Source organism: Aythya ferina, assembly GCF_964211825.1.
Source record: "Aythya ferina genome assembly, chromosome: 2".
NCBI lineage: Eukaryota > Metazoa > Chordata > Aves > Anseriformes > Anatidae > Aythya > Aythya ferina.
Genome location: NC_140297.1, coordinates 731,646 through 743,939, shown reverse-complemented (window position 1 = coordinate 743,939; position 12,294 = coordinate 731,646). Strand labels below are relative to the sequence as shown.

At 73.0% G+C, this 12,294-nt stretch overlaps 1 protein-coding gene across 1 annotated transcript in view; it reads left to right on the top strand.

The window, feature by feature from the left end:
* The window catches only part of LOC311431660 (SCO-spondin-like), a gene marked incomplete at both ends in the record, with an annotated part of 34,037 nt that overhangs the window by 19,935 nt on the left and 1,808 nt on the right, over positions 1 to 12,294 (top strand). Inside the window, 36 exon segments of the mRNA XM_084509439.1 lie at positions 4 to 169; positions 489 to 568; positions 652 to 821; positions 1,394 to 1,440; positions 1,524 to 1,724; positions 1,812 to 1,982; positions 2,102 to 2,284; positions 2,648 to 2,735; positions 2,864 to 3,087; positions 3,690 to 3,842; positions 4,517 to 4,683; positions 4,912 to 5,072; positions 5,185 to 5,405; positions 5,525 to 5,566; positions 5,705 to 5,878; positions 5,990 to 6,199; positions 6,339 to 6,506; positions 6,590 to 6,721; positions 7,013 to 7,253; positions 7,341 to 7,493; positions 8,020 to 8,066; positions 8,189 to 8,377; positions 8,451 to 8,597; positions 8,744 to 8,874; positions 9,109 to 9,233; positions 9,321 to 9,367; positions 9,499 to 9,726; positions 9,798 to 9,959; positions 10,215 to 10,331; positions 10,420 to 10,558; positions 10,698 to 10,900; positions 10,996 to 11,160; positions 11,265 to 11,392; positions 11,478 to 11,623; positions 11,715 to 11,761; positions 11,853 to 12,017. Coding sequence (XP_084365565.1) covers positions 4 to 169; positions 489 to 568; positions 652 to 821; positions 1,394 to 1,440; positions 1,524 to 1,724; positions 1,812 to 1,982; positions 2,102 to 2,284; positions 2,648 to 2,735; positions 2,864 to 3,087; positions 3,690 to 3,842; positions 4,517 to 4,683; positions 4,912 to 5,072; positions 5,185 to 5,405; positions 5,525 to 5,566; positions 5,705 to 5,878; positions 5,990 to 6,199; positions 6,339 to 6,506; positions 6,590 to 6,721; positions 7,013 to 7,253; positions 7,341 to 7,493; positions 8,020 to 8,066; positions 8,189 to 8,377; positions 8,451 to 8,597; positions 8,744 to 8,874; positions 9,109 to 9,233; positions 9,321 to 9,367; positions 9,499 to 9,726; positions 9,798 to 9,959; positions 10,215 to 10,331; positions 10,420 to 10,558; positions 10,698 to 10,900; positions 10,996 to 11,160; positions 11,265 to 11,392; positions 11,478 to 11,623; positions 11,715 to 11,761; positions 11,853 to 12,017 — 5,338 coding nt within the window.

Genomic DNA, 12,294 nt, shown 5'->3' with positions numbered 1-12,294 from the left:
GAGGGTGAGCCCCAGCCCCCCTGGACCCCCTGGACCCCCTGGAGCGAGTGCTCGGCCTCCTGCGGGCCGGGCCGGCAGCGCCGCTACCGCTTCTGCGCCCCGCGCCCCGGGGCACCCTGCTCCGAGCCACAGTCCCAGGAGCACCCCTGCCTCCTGCAGCCCTGTGCCTGTGAGTAGCCCCCCCTGGGGGGCTGGGGTCCTTGAGGGGACGTTCCGGGTGCTGAGCAGCCCCCCCGTGCCGCAGGGCCGGGCGGCTGGAGCCCCTGGAGCCCCTGGAGCGGCTGCAGCCGGAGCTGCGGGGCCGGCGTGCGCAGCCGGAGCCGTGCCTGCTCCAACCCCACACCCCAGGGCCAGGGGGACTTCTGCGAGGGCCCCCCCGTGCAGCTGGAGCCCTGCGGCACCCAGGAGTGCCCCGGTGAGCTGGGGGGCCGGGGGGGGACGTGGGGGACACGAGGGGGTCCCGTGCTGATGTCCCCATCCTGCTGCAGCTCCCGACTGCGCCGTGGTGCCGGGCTCGGTGTTCAGCCCCTGCGGCCCCCCCTGTCCCCGCTCCTGCGATGACATCTCGGTGAGCCCTGACCCCCCACCAACATCCCCCGAGCCCCCCAACCCCGCCGGGGTCCCCAGCCCCCTGACCTCTGCGGGTCCCAGCACTGCGCCTGGCGCTGCCAACCCGGCTGCTACTGCACCGGGGGCGCGCTGCTGGACGCGGCGGGCACGGCCTGCGTGGCCCCCGAGAACTGCTCCTGCCTCGACCTCCGCACCGGGCAGCGGCACCCGCCCGGCCACAGCGAGCCCCGAGGGGACGGCTGCAACAACTGGTCAGCGGGGATGGGATGGGATGGGGTGGCAGGGGCACCCGAGGGGCCTGACTGCCCCATCCCCATCCCCATCCCCATCCCCATCCCCATCCCCATCCCCATCCCCATCCCCATCCCCATCCCCATCCCCATCCCCATCCCCATCCCCATCCCCATCCCCATCCCCATCCCCATCCCCATCCCCATCCCATCCCATCCCCATCCCCATCCCATCCCCATCCCATCCCATCCCCATCCCATCCCATCCCATCCCCATCCCCATCCCATCCCCATCCCATCCCCATCCCAATCCCATCCCCATCCCATCCCATCCCATCCCATCCCATCCCATCCCATCCCATCCCCATCCCATCCCCATCCCCATCCCCATCCCATCCCCATCCCCATCCCCATCCCATCCCCATCCCATCCCCATCCCATCCCCATCCCATCCCCATCCCATCCCCATCCCATCCCCATCCCCATCCCATCCCATCCCATCCCATCCCCATCCCCATCCCCATCCCATCCCCATCCCCATCCCCATCCCCATCCCATCCCCATCCCATCCCCATCACTGTTCTACCCCACAGCACCTGCACCCAAGGGAAGCTGCTCTGCACCGGCGTGCCCTGCCCTGGTGGGTGCCCCACACGGGGTGAGGGATGGGGACGGGGCTGTCCCCACGCGAGGGACACCACAAACACCCCCCTCACCCCACAGTGCCCGGCAGCTGGTGCGAGTGGTCCCCGTGGACGCCGTGCTCGAGGACGTGCGGTGAGGAGAGCTCCACGCGGCACCGCGCCTGCTCCTGCCCCGCACCACAGCAGGGGGGCCCGGGCTGCCCCGGGGGGCAGGAGGGGCTCGGGGCCACCGGGACCCAGCTGCAGCGCAAGGAGTGCCCCAACGCCCCCCCCTGCCCCGGTGGGTACCAGGGTGGGAGGCACAGGGGGCATGGTGTGGGGTGACCCCACGGCTCAGTGCCCGTCTCGCTCTCTTTCCTGCTCTCAGAGGATGGGGTCTGGGGCTCCTGGGGGCCATGGTCACCATGTGGGGGCTGTGGGGGGCTGGCTCTGCGCACCCGCTCCTGCTCCGGACCCCCGGCACGCTCCGGTGGCCGGCCCTGTGCCGGCGAGGCGCGACAGAGCCGGCCCTGCCCGCGGGGTGCCACCGGCTGCCAAGGTGAGCCCACACGGCACCGGGGCGCACGGACCCCTCCCCAAAACCCCCTCCAACCCCCCGCACAGTGGGGCCATGCGTGCCCCATCCCCGGCCCCCTGGGACGTGCCCGCTGCCCGCAGGGTGCGGCGGGGACCTGGTGGCCCTGTCCTGCGGCAAGCCTTGTCCCCGCTCCTGCTCGGACCTGCGGGAGGACACGGCCTGCCTGGATGGACCCCGCTGCCAGCCCGCCTGCGCCTGCCCCCCCGGCCGCCTGCTGCAGGACGGTGCCTGCGTCCCCCCTGAGCGCTGCCGCTGCCCACGGGGTGCGGGGACGGGGTGGAAAAGGGGGGAGGGCGCTGGGTGCCCCTGGGTGGTGGGGATGGGCGCGGGGTGCCCGGGGTGGCAGGGAGGGGGTACAGGGTGTGATAGGGTGGTGGGGATGGGGTGCAGGGTGCCTGGGGTGGCAGGGATGGGGTACAGGGCATAATAAGGTGATGGGGATGGGGTTCAGGGCGTAATAGGGTGGTGGGGATGGGCTGGAGGGTGCAATGGGGTGACAGGGATGGGGTGTAGGGTATTAATGGGGTGGCAGGGGTACAGGAACAGGGATGTGCCAAGGACACAGGGACGGCACAGGAGGTGCTGGGCAGGGTGGGGCTGGGGGCAAAGGCTGTGCCCCCCTGCAGGGACCCCCGAAGAGGGGAACTGGGACGGGGCCGACCCCGAGCAGGAGCTGCAGCCGGGTGAGACCTTGCAGAGACCCTGCCAGAACTGGTGAGTGCCCCCGACCCCATACCCAGCCCCAACAGGGAACCCCACGGGGCCATCCCGCTGCATGGGGGTGGCACAGGAGGAGCCCCCCGACCAGCCCTGACCCCTGTCCCCGTCCCCCTATCCCCCAGCACGTGTGAGGCCGGGGCGCTGCGGTGCCGTGCCGACCCCGAGTGCCGCGTGGACGGGGCCTGGAGCCCGTGGGGGCCCTGGTCCCGTTGCTCCCCCGGCTGCAGTGCCGGCACCCAGGCATCCTCCCGGCACTGCAGCAACCCCGCACCGCAGCACGGGGGCCGGGGATGCCCCGGGCACAGCCAGCGCCAGCGGCCCTGCCCCGCCACCGAGGGATGCCCAGGTGGGGACACCAGCACGGCCGGGGGGCACAGGGCACGTAGGGTGGGTGATCGGGGGGCATGGGGTGAACGGGGCCATGGGGTGGGTGAACGGGGGGCTTGGGGTGCACGGGGTGGGTGCATGGGGTGCATGGGGTGCACAGGATGGCATAGGGTGTGCGGGGTGGCATGGGGACGGGATGCCTGTAGGACGGTGTGTGGCATGATGTGCTGCCCTGCTGGGGGTGCCGTGCCGTGCCATGCAGTGTGGTGCTGTGCCATGCAGTATGGTGCTGTGCCATGCCGTGCCATGCAGTGTGGTGCTGTGCCGTGCCGTGCCATGCAGCACGGGGCTGTGCAGTGCCATGCTGTGCAGTTCGGTGCAGTGCCGTGCCGTGCCGTGCCACGAGCTGCTGGTCTTTGCCCCATGGAGCTGCGTGGCACAGCGTGGTGCTGTGCAGTGCCGCGTGGTGCAGTGCAGTGAGGTGTGGGTGATCCAGCTGGGGCAGCGCAGATCCTGCCCAGGGCTCTTTCCCCACGGGGTGTGGGTGCTGGTGCCACCGTGGGTGCTGCTCACATCCCTCGGGGTCCCCCCGTGCCCCACGTTGCTTCCCCTGTGCTGCAGAAGAGGAGCCGTGGGGCGAGTGGTCCCCGTGGGGGCCCTGCAGCGTCTCCTGTGGTGGGGGCGAGCAGCTCCGCCGGCGGGACTGCCCCACACCAGGGGGGTGCCCGGGGCTGGCCCTACAGAGCAAGACCTGCAACACCCACGTGTGTCGGGGTGAGTGCCCTGCCCTGCCCAGGGGTCCTCGGGGTGGCGCGGAGGGGGTGGAGCAGTGTGGGGTGGGGGGTGGAGATGTGTGGGGTGTGTAGGGTGGTGCGGGGTCCTTGGGGTGGCTTTAATGGGAAGGGGTGGCACAGGGTGGATGGAGGGGCATGGGGTGGCACATGGGGTCTTTTGGGTAGCACGGGGTGGATGGGGTGGCAAGGGGTCTATGGAGGGGCACGGGGTGGCACATGGGGTCCTTGGGGTGGCATTAATTGGAAGGGGAGGCACAGAGTGGATGGAGGGGCATGGGGTGGCACAGGGTGTCACAGGGTCCTTGGGGTGGCATGAATTCAGTGGGGTGGCACAGGGTGGATGGAAGGGCATGGGGTGGCACACGGGGTCCTTGGGGTGGCACGGGGTGGATAGGGGGGCATGGGGTGGCACAGGGTGTCATGGGGTCCACGGGGTGGCATTAATAGGAAGAGGTGACACGACATGGATGGAGGGACACTGGGTGGCACATGGGGTCCTTGGGGTGGCACGGGGTGGATGGAGAGGCACGGGGTGGCACCCCCAAACCACGTCCCTGCACACGAGCCGGGGCTGTGTCTGCTGGTGGAGTGGGGAGGGCGCAGGGTCTCCAGGACCCCCACGGCACAGCCACCCTCACCCCCGTCCCCACGCAGAGGCGGGCTGCCCGGGGGGGCGGCTGTACCGCGAGTGCCAGCAGGGCGAGGGCTGCCCCTACAGCTGCGCCCACCTCGCCGGCCGCATCGCCTGCTTCCCCGGGGGGTGCCAGGAGGGCTGCCACTGCCCCGCCGGCACCCTGCTGCACCACGGGCACTGCCTGCAGGTCAGTGCCCACCCCCCCTCCCCACACCCGGGGGTCCCGTGCCCCTTCCCCTCCCCTAAAAGCCCCTGGTCGCGTCCCCTGTGCCGCCTGCGCACCCATGGGTGCCTCGTGGTGTGGGCTCGCCCTGCTCCTGGGGTGGTCGTGGAGTGGGTGCGCAGGGCTCTGGGTGCCCCCCGGTGCCATGGGGGCTCCCTGGGGCTGCGGGCACGATGCCGATGCCCTGTTCAGGAGTGTCCCTGCGTGCTGACGGCCGAGGTCCTGCGGGAGCTCCAGAACAGCTCCGCGGACCCCCAGGAGACCCCCACCCTCCCGGGCACCCAGGGGCCGCCCCTGACGCTGGACCAGGAGGTGCCCCCCGGCAGCACCCTGCACTCCTCCTGCACCACCTGGTGAGCGCCGGGGGACCCCTCCCCACGCACCCTGCTCCCCTCCCCGTCCCCATCCCCATCCCAGCCCCTTCCCCTGCCCCTTCCCAGTCTCACCCAGCCCCTTCTCGCCCAGCACCTGCCTCCACGGCCGGCTGAACTGCTCGCAGCCCCTGTGCCCGCGGGACGGGGGCTTCGCGCCCTGGGGTCCCTGGAGCAGCTGCTCACGGAGCTGCGGGGGCCTGGGGGTGAGGACGCGGCAGAGGGGCTGCACCAGCCCCCCCCCTGCCCGGGGGGGCCGCGACTGCGCCGGGCCCCGCTCCGACAGCAAGTACTGCCAGAGCCCCGAGTGCCCCGGTGGGTCACAGCCCCCTCCCCTCGCCCTGCCGGGGGTCCGGCTGCCCCACGGGGACCGGACCCATGTGGGCACGGGGCTGGGGGTGCGGGGGTGTCACCGCCTGCTCTGCTCCCTGCAGCTGTGGCCGTCCCCACGAAGGAGCCCAGCCCCGGTGTCCCAGGTGAGGGCTGTGCCATGGGGGGGTCTCGCTGCCCTGGGTGTTATGGGGGCCCCTTCATGGAGCTGGGCTCTGGGACCAGGGGAGCCTCGTGCTCCTGGCAAGCCCCGGCCCTGCTCCCAACCCCCCCGCCCTGCGCAGGTGCTGAGGAAGAGGAGGGCTTCGGCCCCTGGTCCCCCTGGAGCCCCTGCTCCAAAACCTGCACCCGCCCCGAGCGCCCGGCCACCAAGAGCCGCGAGCGCCTCTGCAGCGGGGCCGCCAACTGCAGCGGGGAGAGCTTCCAGGAGCAGCCCTGCAACCTGCCCCACTGCTCAGGTGGGGCCGGGGCCCTGCCCCACTGCCCGGGGGCCGGGCACCGTCCCCTGCTCCCCTGCCCAGCACCCAGCCACGGGTGGTGCCATGCGCCTTGTCCCCATGTCCCCACAGACGTCCCCCCGTGCCAGGGCGAGGACTGTGCCGGCCTGAACTGCTCGTGGACGCCGTGGGGTCCGTGGGCCGAGTGCTCCCGCAGCTGCGGCGTGGGGGTGCAGCAGCGCCTGCGTGCCTACAGCCCCCCCGGCACGGGGGGCCGATGGTGCCCGGGCATCCTCAGCGCCTACGTGCAGCGACGCTTCTGCAACCTCCAGGCTTGTAAAGGTGGGAGCGGGTCCCCAGCACCCCAGGGAGGGTCCCCAGCACCCCAGGGAGGGTCCCCAGCACCCCGGGGGCTTTTCCTGGCCCTGGCTGGGCACCTGGATGTGACGCCCACCCCCTCGTGTCCCCCCCCCCGTGGCAGTGGACGGCGCCTGGTCGGCCTGGAGCCCCTGGTCCCGCTGTGACAGGACGTGCGGGGGGGGCCGCGCCGTGCGCTCCCGCTCCTGCACCCGTCCCCCCCCCAAGAACGGGGGGCAGCGCTGCCCGGGAGAGCGGCACCACCTGCGGCTCTGCAACCCTCAGCCCTGCGGTAGGGAGCCGGGGGGGACAGGGATGGGGACGGGGATGGGGATGGGGTCCCTGGTGCTGTGCTGATTTGTGCCCCCCTCCCAGGGGCCGGCTGCCCCCCCGGCATGGTGCTGGTGCCTTGTGCCAACCGCTGCCCGCGCCGCTGCGAGGACCTGCAGGAGGGCATCGCCTGCGGGGATGAGGAGCGCTGCGAGCCCGGCTGCCGCTGCCCCAACGGTGAGTGCTGGACTTGGGGGGGTGCTGGGGGGCAGAGCCTGAGCCCCCCCAGGGTTATGGGGTGCCTGCTGGATGTGGGTGTCAGCGGGGCTCTGTCCTGCGTGGTGCCGGCAGGCAGCGCCGGGTGCGCACCGCGAATGCGCCCACGGAGGGGTCTGGGCACGTCCAGCTGAGGGCTGAGCTGTGCACGGTGCACACGCAGCTCACGCTCACACACACGCGTGTGCACACACACACACAGAGCACTGCCCGGCCCGGCGTGGCCCCCGCACTGATGCCACCCACCCGCAGGCACGCTGGAGCAGGACGGGGGCTGCGTGCCCCCCGCGCACTGCGAGTGCACCGACGCCCAGGGCCACGGCTGGGTGCCGGGCAGCACCCACCACGACGGCTGCAACAACTGCACGTGCCGGGGGGGCCGTCTGCGCTGCACCCACCGCCCCTGCCCGCCGCCCCCCTGCTCCTGGAGCCGCTGGTCCCTCTGGGCCCCCTGCAGCGTCACCTGCGGGGACGGCCAGCAGACGCGCTTCAGGTGGGGACGCGGCCCCTGGGACCCCGCAAGGCGGTGTCGGGGGGCTGCCACCCACGCGTTTTCCCCCCCTGCTTTGTCCCCCGGCAGGACCCCCACGTCAGGCTCGTGGGACGAGGAGTGCCAAGGGGAGCACGCGGAGAGCCGGGGCTGCGCCCAGGGGCCCTGCCCGCCCCTGTGCCCCCAGGAGGGCTGGGAGAGGCGGCTGGGGGACATGTGGAGGCAGGGAGAGTGCCAGCAGTGGTCAGTGTCCTCGGGGGCAGGGGGCCGGGAGGGGCTCGGGCTGCTCCTGCATGACCTGGCCCGTGGGCACCCCCTGCCCATGGCACCCCATGCCCCCATGGGCACCCCATACCTCATGGGCATCCCCTGCCCCATGGACACCCTATATGCCATGGACACCCCCTGCCCCGTGGGCACCCCCTACCTCATGGGCACCCCCTTCCCCATGGGCACCCCTTGCCCTGTGGGCACCCCCTTCCCCCATGGCACCCCCTGTCCCTTGGGCACCCCCTGTCCCATGGGCATCCCCTGCCCCCATGGATACCCCATAACCCATGGGCACCCCCTACCCCATGGGAATCCCCTGTCCCGTGGGCACCCTCTGCCCCATGGGCACCCCGTACCCCATGGGCACCCTGTACCCCATGGCACCTCCTGTCTTGTGGGCACCCTCTGCTCTATGGGCACCCCCTACCCCATGGGCACCCCGTACCCCACAGGCACCCTCTTCCCCCATGGCACCCACCCTCCCTGTCCCCTCCCGCAGCACCTGCACCCCGGAGGGCACGGTCTGCAGGGACACCCCATGTGCCGGTGAGTTCTGTGCACCCCTGGGCGCAAATCCCCAGCCCCCAGCCAGCCTCCTGGGGCCAGGCGGGGGGCGGAGGGGACAGGGGAGACACGGTGCCCCGTGACGTGCCACCTCGCCATCCCAGGGCCCGAGCAGTGCACGTGGGGCGCGTGGAGCCCCTGTTCCCACACCTGCGGCACCGGCCTGGCCACCCGGGAGGGTTCCTGCCCCTGCCCAGCCCCCGGGACCCCCGGTGCCCCCTGCAACGACAGCGCCGGGGCTGGTGCCAGCCCGCGCCAGGAGCTGGAGGCTTGCTACCTGCAGCCTTGCCCAGGTAGGGGGGCGGGCAGGGGCAGGGGGCGGTGGGCTCGTCCCCAGCCCTCACCCTCATCCCCTCTCTGCCCCAGACGAGTGTTCCTGGAGCCCCTGGAGCCCCTGGAGCCCCTGCTCCTGCAGCTCCCCGCTGCGGCACCGGCACCGGCACCGGCACGGCCCCGGCACCTGCGTGGGGCTGGACGGGGAGCTCCGCGACTGCGACACCTCGGGGTGCTCGGGTGAGGAGGGGGCTGCCGGGGACCCTCCTGTGCTGGCACTGCCCGGTGCCCTCACCCTCCCCAAACCTTCCTGCCCCTGCCTCCTGCCCTGCCCCTGCCCGTCCTGGTGCCTCCGGGGGTGTCCGAAGCGTCCCCTCTCCCCGCAGACTCCAGCTGTGAGCCCCCCTTCGAGTTCCAGCCCTGCGCCCCCCCCTGTGCCCGGCTCTGCTCCTCCCTGCAGCGCCCGCAGCTCTGCCCGGCCCTGCCCCGCTGCCTGCCCGGCTGCTTCTGCCCCCAGGCAAGGGCAGGAAGGGGTGGCCGGGGTGGGTTTTGTGGGGTGGGGGCCACCCGGGTGGGCTCTGTGGGGTCAGGGAGGGCTTGGGAAGAGCCTGGTGCCCGCAGGGCGCCCTGGGTGCGAATGGATGGCTGGGGGGACACTGCGGGGACATTGTGGGGATTTTATGGGGATGCTGCATGGGGATGCTGAGGGCACACCCCATGTGCCCCCCTCCACACCCCCCTGTCCGGGCAGGGGCTGCTGGAGCAGCGCGGAGCCTGCGTGCCCCCCGAGCAGTGCGACTGCCTGCACACCAACGGCTCCGGCGGCCCCGTGGCCCTGCCTGCGGGGAGCACCGTCCTGCTGGGCTGCAAGAAGTGGTGAGGGAGGGCTGCTGGGGGGGCCGGGGGTCGCCCCCACACATGGGGGGCCATGGGTGCCGGGGGCTCACCGCCGTTTCCTCGCAGCGTGTGCCAGGACGGGGCCCTGCGGTGCAGCAGCGAGGGCTGCCAGGGTGAGTGTGCCCCCCGGTACTGGGACGGGACCCCCGGATCCTCCTGCCCCATGGGCTGTGCCCGTGGTCCCATAACCCCTGCGGGGCACCCAGGGGGCTCCCACCCCCCCAGCAGCTCCGTGTCCCCGCAGGGCTGCTCCCGCTGAGCCCCTGGTCGGAGTGGGGACCCTGCAGCCCCTGCCTGCCCCTGCCCCATCCCGAGGAGGCTCCGGGGGACGTGGTGCCCCAGGTTTCGCTGCAGCACCGCTACCGAGCCTGCCTGGACCCCGAAACCGGCCTGCCCTGGGCTGGCGATGCGGCTGCTTGCACGGCGGAGCTGCGCCAGGAGCGGCTCTGCCCCGACCCCCACCTGTGCCGAGGTACCGGGGGTGCTGCGGGGTGAGGGGCTGAGGGGTCCCCGCTGCAGGTGGGTGACGCCCTCGTCCCGCAGAGCTCTGCCTCTGGAGCCCCTGGGGGCCCTGGGGGCCCTGCCAGCAGCCCTGCAGCGGGGGACACCGCCTGCGCCACCGACACCGCCAGGACCCGGCGGGCAGCGGGCACTGCCCGGGGGCATGGTCACAGAGCGAGAGCTGCAACACTGCTGTCTGTCCAGGTAAAGTCCCCATCCCATCCCCATCCCATCCCCATCCCCATCCCCATCCCCATCCCCATCCCCATCCCATCCCATCCCATCCCATCCCCATCCCATCCCATCCCCATCCCCATCCCCATCCCATCCCATCCCACCCCATCCCCATCCCCATCCCCATCCCCATCCCATCCCCATCCCATCCCCATCCCACCCCCAGACCCCCACCCATCCCGGGGCTGCCCCCAGCCCCCCCCAGCACCCTGCTGCTGCCCCCAGGGGAGGTGTGTGAGGACCGTGGCAAGGCGCCCGCCGCCCCCTGTGCCAACGGCTGCCCCCGCGCCTGCGCCGACCTCTGGCCCCACGTGGAGTGCGTGCAGGGGGGCTGCAAGCCAGGTACGGCCCCCCCACCCACGCCTCCCTGCACCTTTCCTGCTGGGTGCATGCAGCACCCATGGGTGCACGGCTCCTCCTGTCCCTGCAGGGTGCCGGTGCCCCCCGGGGCAGCTGCTGCAGGACGGGGCGTGCGTGCCCATCGCCCAATGTCGCTGCGGGCTGCCCGGGGCCAACAGCAGCCAGGAGCTCTGGCCAGGGGAGGTGGCCGAGGTGGAGTGCCACAACTGGTGGGTGCCGGGGGACAGGGGACAGCAGGGGGGGCACGGGCAGGACCGCGCCGTGCCCATCACACAGCCCCGGGGGGCACCGAACGCCCTGTGCTTGGGCTCGGGGCCCCCTCCTCACGCAGCCCCTCTCCGGTTTCAGCACGTGTGTGAACGGGACCTTGGCGTGCCCGGTGCTGCCGTGCCCGTCCTACGGGCCCTGGGCTGCCTGGAGCCCCTGCTCCAGCAGCTGCGGGGGCGGCCGCACCTCCCGGCACCGCTCCTGCCTGCCGAGCCCCGGGGGGGTGCCCTGCACGGACACCGGCACCCGGGAGACCGCCGAGTGCAGCCCCCAGCCCTGCCCCGGTGAGCGCCCGCCGGCACCCCCGGCATCGCCACCGGCACCGGGCAGGGCCTGGCGGGGTGTTGGGGTGGCGCTGACCCCCTTCTGCCCCCCGCAGCCGGCTGCCAGCTGAGCCCCTGGTCCCCCTGGAGCCCCTGCAGTGCCAGCTGCGGAGGGGGCAGCTCGGAGAGGCGCCGGGAGCTGCAGGGAGGCGAGGAGGAGCCGTGCCCGCTCCCGGTGCTGCGGCAGCTCCGCGTCTGCAACGCCCACAACTGCACCCCGGGTAGGGCAGCCCCAGCGTGGGCACCCCACGGAGGGTCCCAGGGGTCTGGGGGCGGTGGGATTTGCCCGTCCCCGCTGACTCCAGCCCCCACCCGTGCCCCGCAGGGTGCCCCCACAGCCTGGTGTACGGGGACTGCGCCAACGCCTGCCCCCGCTCCTGCGCCCACCTCCGCCCGGGGACGCAGTGCCTGCAGCAGCCCTGCCAGCCCGGCTGCTCCTGCCCTCACGGACAGGTGGGGTCCTGCCGCAGCCCCCTGGGGCACGGGGGACGTGGGTTTGGGTCGGGGCAGCGGCCTCAGGGTCCCCCCTCACCCGCAGGTGCTGCAGGACGGCGCCTGCGTGCCCCCCGAGCGGTGCCGCTGCGTGCTGGCCCCCGCCGTGCCCTGGGCACTCAACCTCTCCAAGGAGGAGCAGGAGCAGGAGCACGCACCAGGCAGCCTCCTGCGGCACCACTGCAACAGCTGGTGGGTGCCCCCCGCCCCACAGAACCCCCCCCAGACCCACGCTGGGGGGTGCCGGGGTCCGGGTGGGCTCTGAGCCGCGCTCTGTCCCCAGCGTCTGTGTCCGCGGCGCCTTCAACTGCTCCCAGGAGGACTGCAGTGGTGAGACAATACCCTCCGTCCCTGTCCCCGTGCCCGTGCCGTGGTCCCCGTGCCACAGCCGGGCCCTGCTCGTGTGTGTCCCCCCCTGCAGTGGACTGCCTGTGGTCCCCGTGGTCGCCCTGGTCCCCCTGCTCGGTGACGTGTGGGGTGGGCGAGCGGCTCTCCCGCAGGCACCCCCTCCGGCAGCGCCTCTACGAGGGGGCAGAGTGCCTGGGGCCCCCCCTGCGCCGGGCTCCCTGCAGCCTCCCCGACTGCGGTGAGTGCCCCCAAATGTCCCAGGGAGGTGGCTGGGGACGGTGGGGGACGAGGCACCACGGTGGGTCCGGCTATGGGGACGTCGCTCCACGAGGTCTCACCCAGCCCTGGGGACACCGGGGGGGGCAGCGAGGGAAGGGGCAGAGCTGTCACCCGTGGGATGCCAGCCCCAGAGGGGGCTTCAGCAGCGCTGGCAGTGCCCAAGCACCCCGCTGGGTTTGTCCTCCACCGGCTGAGCCACCCCTGGATGCCACATGCCCGAGGGCACGGCCGGTGCG